At 48.1% G+C, this 20000-nt stretch overlaps 2 protein-coding genes across 2 annotated transcripts in view; one reads left to right on the top strand and one right to left on the bottom strand.

Moving 5' to 3' along the window:
• Nucleotides 1-7362, bottom strand: part of prkar1b (protein kinase, cAMP-dependent, regulatory, type I, beta) — a 59513-nt gene extending 52151 nt beyond the window's left edge. Inside the window, exons 1-2 of the mRNA XM_036553377.1 lie at nt 7267-7362; nt 6163-6353 (exon numbers count right to left, since the gene is read on the bottom strand). Of these exons, the coding sequence (XP_036409270.1) occupies nt 6163-6339 (177 nt within the window). The 5' untranslated portion in view covers nt 6340-6353; nt 7267-7362. The remainder of the gene's footprint in view (nt 1-6162; nt 6354-7266) is intronic.
• A 2305-nt stretch (nt 7363-9667) lies between these two features.
• The window catches only part of LOC118794845 (dynein assembly factor 5, axonemal-like), a 28909-nt gene continuing 18576 nt past the window's right edge, over nt 9668-20000 (top strand). The window contains exons 1-6 of the mRNA XM_036553129.1: nt 9668-10196; nt 11245-11429; nt 12106-12230; nt 12650-12768; nt 16043-16275; nt 17400-17624. Coding sequence (XP_036409022.1) covers nt 9668-10196; nt 11245-11429; nt 12106-12230; nt 12650-12768; nt 16043-16275; nt 17400-17624 — 1416 coding nt within the window. The remainder of the gene's footprint in view (nt 10197-11244; nt 11430-12105; nt 12231-12649; nt 12769-16042; nt 16276-17399; nt 17625-20000) is intronic.

Here is a 20000-nt window from a genome sequence, read left to right as displayed (position 1 = left end):
CCTGCATGGATGCAGCACTACAAGGGCCATCACAGAGGCAGCACAGGCATAGATATAGAGTGGACAGACTGGTGTAACAGTTCCACATGCTGCATTTTTGAAGATGGAGGTACACAGGAAAGCAGTCCTCTGACACTGTGGAACGCCAGCTTTGACCATAAGGACAGAGTTCTTTCAGATTATGGACAAAGGTTCCAGAGCTGCCGTGTCCAATATGGCCGACCCCAGACTGCATCAGAGGGACTGCAGCTCTGGGTGGGCGTGTCCTCTCCGGTGATTGTGTATCCCCTCTTAACAGCACAGAGCAGCGAGGCCGTGACATCACCGAGCAGTGTGGCACGTGTTATGGGATGGCCTCGCCATGGCGCCCCGTCCAGCTTTCCTCCGGATCCGGCCGTCCACGGAGGCCGGCCCCAGGCACCTGCGGGACGTTACCCCACGTGACTGCGCCGGCGCAGCCTGTAAATGCAAAGAGACACGGCGTCTGCGCTCGCTGACGCGGGAAACTTCTGGAACACCGAGGCGCCGCCGAGAATGAAAGAGGAGTCTGATGAAAGAGTGCTGATCGCGCAGACGATAAAACCGAGCCTGTATCAGACGCCCCTCTGCCACAGAAGCACAGCCTGCCGCAGAGTTGCCCAGGAGATCTGATTAGTTTCCCTCTTTCTCTGTACTCTGTGTGTGTGTGTGTGTGTGTGTGTCAGTGAGTGTGTTTGAGTGTGTGTCAGTGTATGTGTGCTTAATTTCCAGCCTATGTTAAATGGTCTGTGGTTTATCAAGATATGCTCAGCGTCTAATGAAGGGGGATGAGACAGAATATTCAATGAAAGAACAGCACCAAACTTATGAATTATGAAAGTGGAGGGGGGAAAAAGTTGAGAAGAAAGGAGCTCACTGAACACAGCACTGTGGGCTGTCACTTCCTGTCTCCTAGGTTACAGCTTCATATCAAGGAGGAGATAGAAGGACTTGAATAGCGCGCACGCACAGATCGAAACCCACGTCATCCGCCACTGACGAGGGAGAGAGCGAGAGAGACGGACAGAGACAGAGAGGGAGACAAAAAGGCCTCTATTTTCAGCCCCGACTCCCCGCTTCTCGTGTGGATTTCTTTGTTGGAGTGGAGACACTGCGGTAAGATCCTGGCACAGAGAAAAGAGAATGTGTGAGTCCGACAGAGAGGAGGACGTGGCCTTGAGCCACTCCTGAGTCCAGAACATTCCCTCCACCCCAAACTCCCTACACACACCTGGGTATCACTCCTCTCCCAAAGGTAAACACCTGCACACACCTGGAGATCCACTTTCCACCCTACTCAAACTCTCACATCCACTCACACACAGAGATATACTGCACACACATCTACTCAGACTGAGAGATATACTGCACTCACACACAAATCCACACACACACACACCCAACTCACACACCACAACTCACACACAGATATACTGCACACACACACATCCAAAACACAGCTAAAGATAAGAGAGAGAGAGAGAGACTGAGAGGAAGAAGGGGAAAGGAGAGAAAAATGGAGGAAAGAGGAGATGAAGAACACTCTAAATCCAGATTACAGACCCTCCCAGGATCTGGATTCAGTCTCCAAATCCACTGACCCCCCTCGCCGAACACACATCTCTGCCTTACCGAGACTCCCGGCAGAGACAGCGTAAGCCTCTTAAAACAACAAGGACCACAACAATAACAAAAAACACACGCGGAACAGAAAAGTGGGGTTCTGATTAGATCCTGACCTTAATTCTAGTTTATTCAGATACGTGCGCTCAATGTGGACAGAGCATGACTCTCGCTCTGTTTAAAACAGCACTTATTCAGAGCGTCTCTGGGTATTAGCCTGCGATCCAGATGAATGCCTGTTCTACCTGAATGTACCTGAACCTTACTGCCTGTGTACGGAAGCTATGCTTCTTCCCTGCTCCTCCCAAAGATTCAATACAGAGAGGGTAGAATACCAGAGGGGCTATGTGCAAAGCTTTCTATAAATGCTATAAGTACTTTCACTCATACTTACAGTGAATTAAGTGTGGTGTAGTGGTAAAGAGCAGGGCTCGTAAGTAAAAGGTTTCTGGTTCAATTCCCCACTGGGGCACTGCTGTTGTACCCCTGGGCAAGGTACTTAACCTAGAATTGCCTCAGTAAATATTCAGCTGTATAAATGGATAATATTGTATCCTTTGTCAGTCACTCTGGGGGAGATGGAATGAAGGAGGGAGGCCATGAACAGCTGACGAGAAGTGGGATTTTTTTATAGTCCTGGACAGGACTGGTTTGTCTTGGTTTGGTTAACTGCATATGGATTGTTTGACAATTCATCTTCTGAATCTTTGTTTAGCAATTCAATATGCAGTACTGCGTGAATTATTAAATGCTGCATTAAAACACACATAAATCTAAGAACTTTACTCTATAAAATGCTCTTCTGAGATTTCTTTAAAAACTATTAAGACACACCGTTCAAAAGAAGCCATGAAGCTAAGAATTCAAACACTTGGCAAAGATAATGTAAGGAAAGCCTTCTGAGATCGCAAGAGATTGGACAGTAAAGAGAACAGGTTCAGCATGACTGCACCCAACTGTACTGGGGTGCATAGAAATGAGGAGAGTAACGCTAATGAGGAATTTCAGCAACTCTTACAGAAGCACAGGAATGAAATGGTTAAATATAAAGACTTTTAAAAAGGTTAGAAAATAAAGCCACGCCACACTTCAGCAGTGCCTTCTTCATCCTGAGGTTTTTTCATTTAACCATTAAGAGCCCTGATTTCTCCAGCACAACGGGTTCCAGGGGCTGACAGAGTGGATGATCCTTTCAAATATTATCATACTGACAAAAGCAAGATGCACAAGGCATGGAGACAACCGCTTCTCCAACGAACCTTCGGGGGACACTTCATGGCTAGAGAACAATTTTACTCTGAACTGACACTCCATAATAAGAATCCATCAACTAGAGAAAGGTTACTGACATTGGGGCAGAATTCCATGACAGACACAAGAAGACTTGGACCAAACCTAATGAGATAGCACAGTATTGAACTACCCCCAGAACTGTCAGAGAACCTGGAAAAGCTAAACAATGGTGTCCATATTTAATGTCTCAGAATCATATCTTGGTATCCACACACACACACACACACACACACACACACACACACACGCAGGCACACACACATACACACACACGTACACACAAAGACACAAAGACACACACACACACAGTGTACGAAAGGGAGCCCGCCCACACCTGTGTGCTCAAACAGCCATCGCTCTGCAGCTCACGTGATGACAGCCCATAATCTGGGACATGAATGGAGGGGATGAATTATAATCTGGCCTGCCGCACGTTTTAACGGGGGCCCTAATCCCTAAGAACATCATGACTAAGTGATGGGAGGCACGGAGGGAGTTAGCTCCAGCCTGCCCCCAGACCGCTGTACCTCCCCACAGAGACAAAGCAACAGGGTCAGGTGGGTGCATGGGTGCGGTTCCCTGTGTGGCCCGGGGTGAGTACACAGCCTGCATCAGATGACTCTCACAGACGCCCCCCTTCAGAGGGGCCGGGGCTTGGGGGGGTACACGGGGGCACCAGCCGTTCGTCAGCACCCCCCCCCCTCTTGGGGCGTCCCGCCTCTGCTCCCCAGGCTCTCCTATCTGATGGTGACGTGCGAAGAGCACAATCACTTCCCCTCATTTGGGCCTCCGCGGGGGAGAAAAAAAAAAAAGCAGGGCACGATCGGCACCGAAACCCTATGACCGCCCCGCCTGGGAGAACAGCGGCCCGCCGAGCCTTTGGCCTGCCCGGGCCTCAAAAAGCCTTTTGTCTGGAAGCGCGTGACGAGACAGGGTGCCGTTTGGACGGGGATCACAGACCTCCTCTCCTTTCATTCCTCCAAAATCGCTCATTTGGTGTCACTGCTAGTGAAAGAGGGGCTTTTAAAACCGTGTTCCCTACTGTACAGCAGCGTGAGACCACAGTCAACAATCAACAGACAACAGCCCCGGAGTTTGTGTATTTGAATCTCAGGTGGAGCCTTAGGTATCTCAAGAAATGATCAGGCATTATGACTGTCCTGCCTATATGTTTGAAACAATAAATTAATTAACACAGGAGCAAATAATAATGATAGCAATAATAATGTAACATCATTTACTTATTTGTGCCTGCTAATGACACCAGACAAACACAGTATGTAATTCATGTGTAAAATTTTAAAAAAGAAATCTTCAACAGCTCTGCAGTTAAAACATGTAACAGCTCACAATCAGATCACCTGTAGTGTTAAGAAAAGGAAGACATAGAGTCTTCCCATCAAAAGCAAGAAAAAAACCTCAATGACTGACAGAGCACAGCGCACACAGCCATCAGATCTCAACAGAAAGACAGCGGAGTGCTCTGATCATACGCATTACAACTAAATATTACATAAGGTACTGTGTTATGGGCAACAGCGGAAAACTACCGAACCATAGCAGAGCAGAAAAATTGCTTTCAAGTCCCTATAAAGAAGGCAGTTTTTCCCTTTTTTAAATCCTGCATGGCTCATTAAAATGACGATGAATAAAACATGGTGCACTACAAGTCATCTTAAAGATGCTAAAGGTGTTGCTGTCTGCATCGTAATGAACTGAACAAATTAAAAAGGCAGTGACGTTTCAGTCCATCACCTGTCATCGAGCTCCAGGGTATCAGCGCACTTTAAGTGCAGGGGTAAAATCACTTCACAAGGTAACACCCCGTGGATAGACCCACTCCACGCACCCCCAATGGTACAGTCCTTCAATCAGAATTGCATATCCACACAGAGCGAGGCTTTTGATTGATATGGGTCCATGTATAATGCATGAGCCCTGAAAAGACGCAGGCCGATCGCCGATCGCCGCTCGCGGCCCTGACGCAGGCCCCAGTCTGGGAATGTCACGTTGCGCACCGGCGTGATGCAGTGTGCTGCTCTTCCCCGCTCTCCTGCGCTCCGCGGTCCTGCAGATACCTGACGCACGACCATAAAAGGGGGTTCCTTCCTGCTGGGGCTCCTTTCTGCCGAGACACCTCTCGCACCCGCACCCCGTGTCAGGAGGAGAGCGAGGACAGTGGGGCGCTGTATGCCCGTGTGATTTCGGGAGAGCCCCCCTGTCAGCTGTCGTGTAAACCTCCGACCCCAACACACAGGCATCCTCTTATTGTAGACCATTTTATTCCCCCTCTCCCCCAAAAAAATTAACTGAATACAGGACTCACAAGCTGATAGACCACAATTCTGCATTTCAGTGGTACAAGCATCAGAATCAGACTTTATTGGCCAAGTATGCTTTCACACATACAAGGAATTTGACTCCAATTCCAATGTCTCTCATAGTGCGTTCATACAACTATGATGTTCAAGGTGACAACAATCATAGTAACTTAAATGCATTTCCTGTGACAACAAAGGGATTCCGTACCTAATTGTAGCAGACCCATAGCCACAGACTACCTCTGTAAAAGTGTTTAGGCCACTCTGAGAGACACAACATAGCTGAACACCTACACACTCACAGATGCAAATGCCAAATAATTAAAAGCCACCCGTCTCTCGCGTTCTGATGCTGTGGGAGCCGAGAAGAACCCAGTGTCTGGGAGTCTGCACACCTCTGAGTGTTAGCGCTCTCATCGCACGACTGAGCCCCAATACAAACTCGATACGAGCAGATTCAAAACTCCCTCTGATTCCCTACCCGGGACTGAGGTGCAGGAATCATAAAAATACAAAAATATAAAACTTGGACCATACATGCAAAAGAAAATCACAGCTATCCTGGCTATATCAAAAATAGGAAGCCAGATTCTAAGACATCATCAGCCCAAGTAAATCTCATTGTTTCCTGTGCATTCAGAATTTTCAGATTTCTTAATGATGTTAATATTACAATGTTCGTCATCTTTTTCAATCTGATGTTCTCAACTAGAGCAAATCCAAAGTGAATCTGGAGGAAAGACCTTATACAGTACAAAAAAAGACTGGGATGACTGTCTTAGTTCAAGCCATCAACAACACCACTCAACAAAACTCAATCCATTTAACATCAAAATATGACACACACAGAAACGTTGCAGAGCACAACAGTTAACAGAGGGAAAGGAAAATAAACTTTTTCACTGACCTTCTCCAGCTTTTCGAAATGCTCCCGCAGGAACTTCATAGGACGTTCCGGCTTAGCGATGCAAAGGTTGACAATGCACTCCTTCAGGATTTGTTGTATGTTGTGTTTCTGCACGAAAACTTCACAGCCCTTCAGACTCTCGTCTTCTTCCAGATTGGAGGAGGAGGAGGTGGCCATCTTATCTCTTATCTCTGCAGTCGGAAAGGAAGAGGAGGGGGAAAAAAAACAAAAAAGAATAGGATCTCACGTCAAATACTGGTGCCCCGGGCCTTCATGGAGAGCGACTGTCAATTTACATTTCAATTTAGTGAAACGTGAACGCGTTCCTCCCTATAGCCGCTTCATTTCCTGTTAGTTTACTGTTGACGATGATGATGATGATGATGATGATGATGATATCCCATGTGACGTTTCTGCAGCGCGATGCTGAAGATTACAGATGCAACCTTCAATCAGTGCCGTATAGCACCCTCGAAATGATACAGGCTAGATGAATATCAAAATGTAAAACTTAATATCAGACAGCACAGAGTCCAAGGCATCTCTACAACACCTACACAGCAAAATCGCCGAACATAATGAAGTTGACAAGGTATCAAAAACAGCAATGATGTGTTAAGAGCAATGCAGTTAGACCAACCTGTTTGCTGACTTAGAATAAAACTGAAAACCATAAATACATCTTCATCTAATGTGAGACAGCCATACAATCTCACTTCCGCCATTGATGTCTGAGCGAAACATATCCGTTGTGAATGTATCTCATCATGTAGCTAGCAACTAGCTATGCAGCTAGGTAAAATTATCGGTCTGGAGGGTTATATTTTTTATCAGCTAAATAACATATGGGATCGGGTTTATCAACAGGGAGAACATCTTCTTTCAGTATCTCTCAGGTACCCAGCAAGCAACATGAAGCGCTATCTTTCGCTATGTGCATATGCTCACGCTAGCTGGATAGCTATGATCAGAGATGGAAAAACAAAGAAAACTGATATGAAACCTAATGTCTACGCCAAGGGGACGTGTCTGAAAGCAGACATATTACCGACTGTAATCTCATTCAGGCGTGTTGCGTCCGATCGCTAATAATTTTCTTCTTACCGTTATTTTCCGAAGATGCTCTGTGGCAATGGTGTATCACCGTGCTGAGGATGTTTGTAGCTAAGGTACTCTGGTCGTAGGTTGCTGCTGCTGCTGCTGCTGCTGTTGATTTCGGTCGGCTCTCTCCTGCGTCGGTGTCAATGACGTCAATCTGTCTCGCTTTATTCAACCGCAAAGCTGCTTTCTCCAGCACAACCAAGGGATTTCGTTCACAATATGCTTTTCCCCGGAGGTTAAAACGTTCAGTTGTTAATACGGGCTATGTTTATTGATGCATGTGTTTAGGGAAATATATATATTTTTTTTGTTTGTTTGTTTGTTTTGGACGCCCTGTTTTCTGTAGTTAATACCATGCGCAAAATGATTCATGAATCTGAATCTGAATCATACTTGTGTGAACTAGTATGAATGTCTGTTTTGTTCAGAATGTTCAGTTTGTGCATATTTGTAGCAAAAGTTATTTTTGTTGGGGTGGCCGATTTATTTGGAACACGAAATATTACCAAAAAAAATTTTTGAACAAGGTTTCAAGCTTACTGCAATGTATATTTTAGACGGCATCGTCTCCCAGTAGTATGGATTATAATGACTCCACAAATATGAATTCAGTTTTCCTTTACATTTGGCGCGGATCTTCAATGAGAAGTTACTATTCATACAGCACACTCCAAAATAAATAAGAGCCAAATAATTGCTTCCAAAAAGTCATTGAGGGTTATGACAGTCTGCAAATATTCCAGAGATCTCAATGTCTTGTATGTCTAAAAGAAAAAAAAAGTTTATTTTTCAGACCTAATTGATACTTGAACAAGTTTATATTAACAGTTTGACTTACATTTACATTTATTCATTTGGCAGATGGTTTTATCCAAAGTGACTTACAAGTGTGGAAGAGTACAACACAAGCAAAAAACCATAAGGAGTCAAGGACTTAAGATTTATGTACACATTAATTAAGATTTATATATGCATATGCATAATTATTGGGGAATAGAAACAGAAGAAGCACACTTGCAGTTATTATGTACATACTGAAGGAGGATAGGACTTGGTTATGCGATGCTGTGTAGGTTCGCATCCTGTGTGAGGACCCTGTGAAACCCACCTCTTCAACCACAAGTGTAGTATTTACAGAGTGACTGGAAATGACAGAAATGAATCACCTTCCTCTTCACCTCTGCAGCAGACCTGAATTTTCATGTCTAGCATGCCACAGGTAACTCCTGCCTTGCACTAAATGCCAAAAGGAGGTAAAAGTAAAAATGTAATGATTTGTATGTGCCTTTTTGTCTTTAAAGACGAAAGAAGGTAGTCATTCATTGCAAAGGGTGGAGGTGTGACAGAGTATTGAACAATTTTTCTGTGTGTGTGTGTGTGTGTGCGTGGTGTGTGTGTGTGTGTATGTGTGTGCGTGCGTGTGTGTGTGTGTGTGCGTGTGTGTGTGTGTGTGTGTGTGTGTGTGTGTGCGTGCGTGCGTGTGTGTGTGTGCGTGTGTGTGTGTGTCAGTACATACTGGCATTTTGCATTGCATCAGGGTGCCTGCTTTTCTGCTTCACATCTCTGAGGAAACACCACACTCCGTTTACCCTGCTTGTGACGTCACTTAGTCTTTCAACCTTCAGTCCTGTTAATATCTCTGTGTCATTGATCTTTTTTTTACACTTGGCACCTTTTCATCTAATTGCTTTTCCCCCCTGCTGGGTTCTGAAGCATTTTGAATGCATTTAAGTCTGCTGAAACTGTTGTGCTTATGACAGTGGTAATGCTTTTGGCACACCAGGGCCTGGTGGAAAGTGAGGTCTCTGCTTAGCAGCATACCATGATTCAAATACAGTGACGATTATTCGTAGATGCCAGTCTCTTGTACAAGATATTATCTGTTGCATAATGCAGTCCTAAGACACAGCTACAGACAATGGGATCTTTGATACTGGAGAATCCCATGACAAGAAGCAACTCCCCCACTATGACAATGAATATTTATCCTCGTGAGTTTTGTATCTCTAACAACGTTGGACAAGGCTCTTAAGGCAGTACAGTCATGGTTTGGTCCGGCTTCCCAGAGATGTCTCGGTGTCTCTCCCATCGCTGATATGAGCAATAGCTCCAGGGTTCGCATCAACAGAAATGCGATGGCAGAGCAGGGGGTTACCTTGTTTCATTAAGTAATACAATTGTCAGCAAACTTTCTAAAATCAAACGAAAACTGAAGTTAGGCAAACGAATAAAACAGCTACATGAGCTACTGTGACAGTTTCTTGTTGGCTGCCTCAAAGTGAAATGAACCAAAAACGACGACAACTAATAAAGTTTAGGAGATTTTGAACGGGAACAGACGTAAAGCACGTTTGTGTTTGTCGTAGAGCGAGCGGTCGCCATAACAACGGAGGCAATGGCGGCCATGGCGGCAGGAGACGAGCGTGCTGCCTCGGAAGTTTTGCGAGGTCTGGCCCGTCACCTGAACTGTCTCAACGAGGACAACAAGAGCACCAGGAAACGGGCTCTGGATGCCATCAAGAAAGAGACATTTGATAAAGGGCTTTCGAGCGCCGTGCTCCAGGAGGTATTCGCAAGTCTCCTTAAACCGCTCTTGAAATGCCTGTCAGATCCGATGGAGAGATGCCGGGAGACCGCCGTGCAGATGATCGGGGACTTTATTCGGTGTGTGCCCCAGCCGGAGGACTGTTTGCCCTATCTCATGCCCACTCTTGTCTATCGGCTCGGTGGCAAGGAGATTCTGGAGCCGGCAGAGGAACTTCGGCTATCGATGCTGGAGGTTCTGACCCTGACCGTGGAGGTCTGCGGAAGCTGCTTGGCTCCTTATGTAGACGACATGGTGAAAATATTGCAGAGGACAATCGTTGATCCCTTTCCGGACGTCAAAAAGGAGAGTTGTAAATGTGCTGTACATTTGGCTAAGTCAATACCAGGTAACTAACATGATAGTTGTCACCGATCGTTGTAGCTATCGTTTAGCCAGCTAGCTAGTTTTTGAAAATGAAATTTCGATACCACCATCCAGGTTATATTGTTTTCATACATAATATGTTATTATACACCATGTATGGCGGGTAAATTCCTTGTTTAACTGGCAAACTTTAAATGGGTTTAACTGGCCAAGTGTCATTGAAACTGCTAGTTAGCTTGTTAAACATAGCCACAGAGTTGTGTCTGGAGCCTGCTCGTTGTCATGGTTTCTTGGCGCTTGCGTTTTCCCAACAGCAACGCTGGCACGGTTGTGCTTGGGAAGTCTCTCTAATTTAGTCACGAATAATGTATCATAGTCAATTTGCCTGTTAAAAATGGAATCACAGACTAAATGAAAAGTCTGCAGTAATCTTTGAGTCACATATTTATAGCGCACATAATTTAATTCAATTTTATTTAATCGTCTCCCATTCCCGTAATATGCCTAATATAAGGGTGTATGGTATTGATTTAAGTTTTTGCACTGAAAATAGATAGCTATTTAAGTGAATTATGCTTGAAGGCTGCAATTGTGGAAATCGTTTAGCTTTTCGGTTAATTGATGCTTTGGACTGCGAAGCATATGATGGTGCCAAACCATTTTTTTTAATTTTGGAAGGGAAACGTACCATAATATGCCGGGGAGAGAAGTCTAGGCTTGATTCTTAAAGACTGATTTACACTGCCAACCTCAAGTGTTCATTTTATCACATAACAGAGATTGGCTCCTATCGGTTCTAAAATGTAACTGGGCGGTTCTTGAAGTTTGCAGATAGTTCCATGGGTAATAGTCCCCACACTGAGGCCTAGGCTCTGAGCAGGATAACGACCAAAAATGATAATATACACAATTAAACAAATTAACGTTGTGGAGTTTAAGCGATACAGAGATCCCCTCAGAGGAGAATAAAGCCTGTTACTGTCATTGACACACCGATCCCCCAGGTGTTGTGTCACCGGGTTGAGGCTCAGGTGTCGGGTCCCGTCCTCACCCTTGCCATCTTTTCCCAGAGCATTTCCACATGCAGGCGGAGAGCCTGATCAGGCCGCTGATGCTGACCAGCTCACACCAGCACTCCCGCGTCCGCGTGGCGGCCATCGAGGCCACGGGCGCGGCCATCCGCTACGGCAGCGGCAAGAACGTGGACGACGTGCTCTCGCACCTGGCCCAGAGGCTGTTTGACGACTCGCCTCAGGTGGGAGGCTGTCAGGTCAAAGCTCTTCAGATTGACCGAAGTGTCTTGGTTTTGTCTGCTAAGAAAAAAAATTGACTGCCGTACCCATGCAGTGCTTTGTGCTCCAAGCAGTGTTCCCTAATCTAGAGGGCGCGTCAGTAACATTTTAAGAGTTACATTACATTATATTACATTATTGGCATTTAGTAGATGCTCTTATCCAGAACGACTTACATCGGTTACAGTGTTTTTACAATGTTATCCATTTATACACCTGGATATTTACTGAGGCAATTGTGTGTTAAGTACCTTGTCTGAGGGTACAGCAGCAGTTCCCCAGTGAGGAATCGAACCCGCAACCTTTCGGGTACGAGTCCAGCTCCTTAAGCTTTCCAGTGTTCCAGTGTTCTTCCAACACACCTGATGAAAACAACAGCAGTCCAAGCATGTCTGCTGCCGTTCTGAATAAAGGAATGCCGCTCGGAGCACAGCCGGGGTTCAGTTACCTCAGTTACCTTCGTGTTGTGCCGAGGCTACCTGCCTGGCACCTGTGTGCTGTGTGGATCTGGCACCTGTGTGCTGTGTGGATCTGGAACCTGTGTGCTGTGTGGATCTGGCGCCTGTGTGCTGTGTGGATCTGCTTACGAGATATATGGATTTTTGCTGTCCCCCCCCCCCCCCCCCCCCCTTACTCCAGGTGAGGAAAGCTGTGACCTTGGTGGTGGGGAACTGGCTGTTGCACCTACCGGACAGGTACTCCTACTTCCACAAGCTGATCCCTCTTCTCCTGAGCAGCCTCACCGACGAGATCCCGGAGATCAGGTAACAACACGAGGATCGCTACCAGAGAGATGGCTGTCAGAGTCCTGGCACCATAGTCAAGCTACTCTTTAATGTAAGTTACTCGAGGTAACACCCTTATCCAAAATTACAAAGCAGGCCGGTGTTTGGAGATCTCTTCCTTTTCAGACTTTGTGTTGCAGTGGTAACTTTATGGTAGTACCTGCTCTAGTGTTTCTGATTCACTTTGGGAGGTGCGGTTTTAAATGGTAGTCATCCTGGCCTTAAATTGCAAAGTAATTATATCAAAGAGCATTGCAGTGTTAGTGACGCCATTGAAAGAGCTGGCTCAGAGATATGGAGATTGGAGCCGGTTCAGCTGTAGTTTAGAGCAGGCGGGGTTCATGCCGGGTGGCTGGGTGGCAGATGACGGACGTGCGGGCCTCTCCTTCCTCCCCCAGGCTGCTGGCCGCGGAGCTCTGGAGGCAGACGGGTGCACAGTGGGAGAAGGAGAACGAGGAGGACCTGAAGGATAAGCTGGACTTCCTCACCTCCTCCCCTATGCGCTACCCAGCTGGAGGTGGGTTTCGCCAGTTGATGCTGACACTTGCTGACAGGAGCATGTAGCATCTCCCCTTCTGATAAATGTGAACTGTCACTGTCGGTTAGCTTAATCGCGGAGTGGATGGCTTTTTTTTTTTCTGTGGTAAACACACAAATCCGTTGTTATTCCATACAAGTGTGACGGGCCCTCATTAAGATGGGAGAGATGAAGCTCTCTGCTGATGACAGTGTGAAAGATGGGCTTACCGGTAAATAGCAAGCACTTGAGAAAAATACAAGGTGCTGAAACGGTGGCAGAAGGACAACACTGATGAAAAAGTGCAAACTTAATTTTGCGGTACGGTTTTAAGAGACGGTGTGGTGCGTTTGAAGAGGGAAAAGTGCTGTGTGCTCACCGTGAGCCTGGATAAAAGCCATTTCACCTGCACGTTCTGCCTCCGATGATGTTCCACCATAAAAGCTGATTTTAGCTTTGTGCCACGTATAATCTTTTAAGTACATGTTGTCAATTATGAACACTGGAAAGCACTGAAGAACTCTCAAGTTTTTTTTTTTCCCATGAACTTCCTCTCACATTTGCTGATCTACTTTTTCGGCCAAAGTAGGTCATATCCAGAATGACTTCTGTGACATGCTGTTCTTTTTTATTAATGACCGCCCTCAGCGGGCGTGATTTATCCCGGTTTGACGTCAACGCGCGTGGGCACCGCGGTGCAAGGGCTGCTGGGAAGGGAACGGTGGCTGTAGATGATCGCTCTTTCTCTCTCCTGCACCCCTCCGAATCTTCCGACGCCAGCCCCCACTCCCCGGCATGACGGCCGCGGGGTCCAGGTCGCCGCGTTCTTTTTTTGTCTCCTAGCAACACGCCACCCACCTCCCAACAGGATGGCCTTGTTTTGTTTGTGCGTTTCCGCCCTGCGCTTCACGCACCTGTCCGTTGCAGCACGCTCACAGCCCTCCAGACGAACAATCCAAAGGCTTCCTAGATTTGTTCAGTGCTGGGGGTCGGGAGGCGGGCGGGAAGTCCTCTTTTGAGTGTTTTTTCCCCAAGAGTGGACAGAAACATTTAAACTGCAGCGTGACCTTCGACACCTTGTTCTGGGCCAAACATTGATATATGTGAAAACCCCCGGGTGGGGGGCAAACACACCAGTGTGACTCTGGAGTTCCTGTTGTCTGTCAGGTCAACTCTTTGGGAAATTGCGTGTCCCAGTGCGTTCTCCCAACCCGCACCTCCTCTGCCTGGGGGTAAAAATAATTAAGCCGTGCTCGTCAGTCATGTGGCGCTGTGCCGTGACAACCCGCTTTGATGAACGGCCTCTTATTGCCGGCGCGTTGCCCCGACGCCCTGATTACAGCTGGCGAGCCGAGATTGATAGGCCGATTTTTGAGGGGGGAGGGGCCCGTCTTTGTACCCTGCTGTCCTGGGTCAGCATTTTATGACACCGCCGCTGTGAATAATGGCACCCCGCTTGGGGGACAGGGCAGGGCCTTTCCTGCGGGGCTGGTACCTGCCCGAGCAGCTGTGGGGGGTGGGGGTGGGGGGGGCGTCAGTGCTCAGAGGGACACAAAATGTAGTGTGTTAGCTTGTAGCTGCTTATTACCACCTATTAATAATGTTTGTCAGCGCCATACTGAGGACACCCTGCGGCCTCGGGTTCAGGAAGGACAGGTCCTGGCCTCGGCTCTCCGCGAGACTCAGCAGGTGGTGATCCGGCCAGGTTGCTTTATTAATAACCTGCTGCGCCGCCATCTTTTTAAATCTGATACTCCCTGCATATTATGGGGAGGCTCGGAGGCTTGGTGATGGGGAAGGGGTTAGTGGGTATCGGTGCTGCGCTCTGTCACCATCCTGTAAGGAGGTTACTGATTTGGCGAGATGCCGCCCCAGGGGAGACTGAACCGTGTGCGGGGGGGGGGGGGGGGGCATGTCACGCCGTTGCCGTGGTCACCAGGTACAAGGGAAGGTCAGCTCCCAAATCTGTACGCACCCTCCGGTGGCCTCCTCCCCGTCTGGCCCGGTCCCGCTGTCCCGCAGTGTGACACGGACAGGAGACGGCGCTTCAGGAAGCAGAATTGAGGGGGGGGGGATCATAAATCCACATCATCCCATTTGAAAGGGTCACTGCCAGACATGCGGGGGCTACCCAAAGCGCATTTCTTTCATCTTTGCCTTTTGTGTTTGGCTTGATTTATGCCCCACCCCCCCCTTTTATTAACGGCTTTATTTCGAGCGCATATCCGTTCTTAGAGGGAGCGGATGCGGACAGCTATTGGAGAATGCCTCACCTGTCCTGACAAGCCTTCTGAAGGCTTGAGAGAGGGAAAAAACAGCCCTGTGGAAAACGCAGCCCGCTCTCGAATTAAATCTGAACCTGAACCCAGCAGCCAGTCGTTAACCCTGAGTTTACAGCAGTTCCATTACTCAACTGCCAAACGCTGCGAAATCTGATGTGCTAAACACACCTGTGTGTTATTATCCCCAACGACCAAATCGGGAAGATGCCATAGAAACGTTGTCATGGCAGTCATGAAACTTTACAATGCCTGGGGGGTGGCACACGAGACTTTCAAGCCGGTGAATCACCATTATTGGTACCAAACATGTACTGTGGTTTGGGGGTCAAAGGACATTCAGAGGGGGGCCACTGACTTCTACTGTATTCCTGCTTCATGACCTTTAATGTTACATTGCATTGACATAGCATTCATTGGGCAGACGCTCTTATCCAGAGCGACTTCCAGCACAAGGGGACAAAAGTGTGTCCATCCGGGTTAAATGAGCAACAGTGTCAGACCAGGCTAACAACAGAGCGAGCGAGAGTGAGTGTGAGCACAGCACCACTCAAGTACTACCACAAGTTAACTTGTGCTAACCTTTCTAGACAGCACATAAACTAAGGGAAGCCAAGTGCATACACCGTCATACATCACATCGCTAGACTGCGGAATCAAAAGCGCATTGGGATACTGCATGTAGAGTGGGAGTGTTGTTAGCCTGGTCTGACACTGTCGATCTTTCAGCTTGAGTGGATAAACTTTGTTCTCTAGTGCTGGAAGTCTCTCTGGAGCCCCAATTGCCTATGGAGCCCAATTGTAAATATCCAGCTGTACAAATGGATAACATTGTAAAAGAAAAACTGTAACCAATGTAAGTCGCTCTGGAGCATCCGCTAAAAGCCAGTAATGTAATGTAATGGAGCGTCCGCATTACTATAGTCTGAAAGTAACCTGTGCTAAAAGGAAACTTTAAGGCCCGAGCCGTGCGCTCCTCCTGTGTCCCCCCGCAGTGGAGAGGCCGGGGCTGGGCTGCCGGGAGCTGGTGTGCCGGAACCTGTCGCGGGTGCTGCCGGCGGTGAGCAGGGACGTGGGGGACTGGCTGGCGGGAACGCGCCTGAAGACTGCGCAGCTGCTGCGCGTTCTGCTGCTGCACGCCGAGGACCACAGCACCCAGCACCTGCAGCCGCTGCTGTCCACGCTGTACCGCGGCTGCGCAGACGCCGAGCCCGACGTCGGCAAGAGCGTGAGCCTCCCGCCCTCCCCCTCCACTCACGCGCTCATTCGTTCATTCATTTATTCATTTTTACCAGCCATCTTTACATTACATTAAATTACATTCATTTAAGGTTAGGGTTAGGATTCATTCATTCATTCATTCATTCATTTTTACCAGCCACCTTTACGTTACATTACATTACATTACATTCATTTAGGGTTAGGATTCATTCATTTGATCATTCATTCATTCATTCATTCATTCATTCATTTTTATCAGCCACCTTTACATTACATTACATTCATTTAGGGTTAGGATTCATTCATTCGAACACTCATTTTTACCAGCCACCTTTACCCTATGCCACATTACATTACATCACATTACATCCATTTAACAGACGATCTTATTCAGAGGAACGTCCAGCACAAGAGCTGGGAGAGTGTAGGGATGGTTGTTAAAAAGCATCCATAGACCTGCTTTGTAAGGGCTGCTGGTTTTGGTGTGTGATGGAAGGGTCCAGCTAATCAGTGCTCCTGGCTTTCGTTTTCCAGCGCTACCCCCTGCCCCCGAAAGTAACACGAAAACTGCAACCACTCTCAAGTGCCAATTCTCTGAGCTCCCTCAGCTTGGTTGCCATGACACCGTGGTTTTACACCTCAGAAAATGCAATATCTCTCTTCGCTACCTTGATACTCAATACCCCCTTTGATTCCAGTCCAAAAAATAACAATTACAGAACATTCCGTGTATTTGGGGAAAAAAAAAGAATGACACTTTTATGCATTTATTCTGTTTGCTGAGGGTGTTTTTTTTTCCCCACAGAGGAAAACACTTTTTTAATTTGAAATAAAACTGAGCCCTGGATGCAGGTGTTTTTGGTAGAATCTCAGCATTTCTCAGGACAGATTTCGGTGCCCTCTAATTTTGGTATTGTGGTAGCTGTCTGGAAGCTTCACCACCAGGCAACGCCGGTCAAGACACAGCTGCTCGCATTTGAACAAAAGGGCGCTGATTCATTTATAAATATTTGCAGCGGCCCTCCTTTGAATTCGGATGTGCTCAAGGACTTGGGATGCAGCTGCCGAGAAAGGAAGTGTTTTAGGTGTCTGAGCGCCGATTGATGTGAGTTATTCTGTCCGTCTACACAGTGTCTGGAGTCCGCCGAGCTGCTGGGCACCTTCGTCAGCCCAGAGGTCTTCCTCAAACTGCTCCTGGCGCACGTGGAGAATCCTTCCTCCTCCTCATCTTCCTCAGGCCCGCTCATGGTCTTGGCTGCGGTGCTGAGGGGAAGCTCTCGGGACGCCCTGCGCCCTCACCTCCTCTGGATCGGAGGCACTCTCGCCCACTCCGACGTCTGTCAGGAATCCCAGGAGGTGAGACGCGACAGGGGTCATAGTAGTTCCACACTGAGCTCAGTGCTGTCTGTGTGTGTTATCTCCCAGAGTCACAGTGATTCCACACTGAGCTCAGTGCTGTCTGTGTGTGTTATCTCCCAGAGTCACAGTGATTCCACACTGAGCTCAGTGCTGTCTGTGTCTCACCTTCCAGAGTGACAGTGGTTCCACACTGAGTGCAGTGCTGTCTGTGTGTCTCATCTTCCAGAATCCAGTTCTGTATTATCTCCCTGGGTCTTGTTAGGGACTGTTTTACTTTTTGGGGGCCCATGGCTGGGAGTTCTTGTGGCTGCTGTCATCCAGCATTGTCTTTTATGACACCGATCTTTTCAGCAGAAACGCTGTTGGCAGCTCCTTGTTTTCTGACATCCAGAATCATAAAATTTCCATCACCGAGTCTTCTCCAGACTTTCATATCCTCTGTTTTCAAAAGGGACGGCTGTTGCCAGGGCTCTTCAAGCTCTGGGGTTAACGATATGGCCGTGCATCAGAGCCCAGGTAACCTGCACGCGTGGGCGTGAGCGTGGTTCTTCATGTGTCAGTGCTGGCCTGTAACGGTCTTCACTCGCAGCCGGTAACGTCCTCTCATAACCCCACATTTAAAACACATTTATTTTTCATGTTGAGGAACAGCTCAAACGCCTCAGTCAGCGGTCTGCGAATAATATTGCTCGTCCCCCCTGTGCCTTTCCGTACCGCTGGAAAAATACCGTAGAGGCCAGAGCGGGTCCCCACTTCCTCCCCCCCCCGAACCCGTCCTAAATACGTTTCCCTTTGATATCAAAATAACAGCGGTCTCTGGTTGAGGGCTATTTCTGAGCCTGCAGCGATGAGTCCCCCCCACCCCTGACACCCCAGCGGGGCCAGAAAGAATTTCCTCCCGTGGATAATAATAATAATAAAAAACGGCTAATTTCTCCTGACCCCTGCGTTTTTCGTCTGACCCCCCTGGCCGTTTGGGAGAGGTGACCGCCTGGCTTGTTTGTAGGAGCAGGCAGCCCGTCTCTGACACTGTTCTGACACCCACCCACCCCTGTCGGAGTCCCACGATTTCAAAGAGAGGACGAGCAGGTCCCGGTGACAGACGGGAGGGGGGGAAGTGCCGTCTCGTTTCGGACGCCCCCGGGGGCCGGAGGAGCCGTAGGGGTCGCACGCTCCTGCACAGATGGTACCGGACCTCTGCCCGTTTGGAACGCGGCGCAAAACTTGACGCCCCCCACCCCCTCCCCGCTCAAACCAGGGGCCGTTCCAGCGCACCTGCGCTCGCGGAAAACACGCGGGAGGCCCGTAGACAGAGCTGTACCGGGCCAGAGCCAAGCGCACGACCGGGCCAGAACACCTGCATCCAGCCCACAGACTTGAGTCACTGGGGGCACGGTTCCACTTTAAAACACCAGCACAGGAACACCGAGAAACCCATCTGTCTTTACGCCCGTTTTAACCCCCTTTTTCCTAAGCAAAGAAAGAAAAAATCTTCAGCTCCCTTTCACTTCATGTTGCAATTTATAAGCAGCTGTGATCCTGCATGTGACACTGAAAAGTAAGAGCGGGAAAGCTGAGGGGAAAAAATAAAGCCCAAATGTGCCCCAAGGAGGGCAGGAAAAAACAGATACAAAAAAACGCAGAATCAGTCGCTTTGCTTTTTAAGTAAGCATTAGTGGGCAAAAGCCAGTTCCCTTTTGATCCTCAGAACATTAGAGAGTTTTTGTGCACTTGTTCGAGCGAGGTTTGGCTTGAAGGAGGGAAAAAACAGTTGGGAAATAAAATCGAAATAATCTTCAAAGCGGGCGCTGAAACCACGCTGGTCTGTTGGGAGATCTGAAGCCGCTTGAAGATGTGGAAATTGATCCAGTGCATCTGGGCACTCGACCTTTTTTACTCTTTTAAGTGCCATATATATATTATTATTTTTTTCAAATAACCCAGATCTGGAGGGGAGAAAAAAAAATAAACGAACAGCAGGGATCTAATATAAATTCCCACTGACGTCACGGTGACGGAGGAAATCAAAGGGGTTTTGGAGGAGCTGTTGTGCTGTCTGGGCAGAGCCGTGTGTGCGATAGAGCGTGCAGTGGCGTGTAAAGAGCGTTTGTGTGCTGCCGTGTTTATTTATAAATCACCTGCGGTGCGTCTGTGCGCGGGGCGTTCCTCTGAGACCACGCAGCCCCGGCTCGCTCCGCGCCGCTGTGCTGTGGGTTGCCCGGGTGACGGCGGCGGAGTCTCGGGCCTGCGGAGCGGAGGAGAACGAGGCCGGAGGCCGGGCGGGGCAGAGGTTTTACAGGCGGTAGGTGAAAGAGCTCGTCTCTGTAAAACTGCTGACCTACAGTAGGCCAGTAATTTGGGGGGGGGTTCTGC

The sequence above is a fragment of the Megalops cyprinoides genome, chromosome 19 (assembly GCF_013368585.1).
Source record: "Megalops cyprinoides isolate fMegCyp1 chromosome 19, fMegCyp1.pri, whole genome shotgun sequence".
NCBI classification, from domain to species: Eukaryota; Metazoa; Chordata; class Actinopteri; order Elopiformes; family Megalopidae; genus Megalops; species Megalops cyprinoides.
This window is presented reverse-complemented; position numbering and strand designations above follow the sequence as displayed.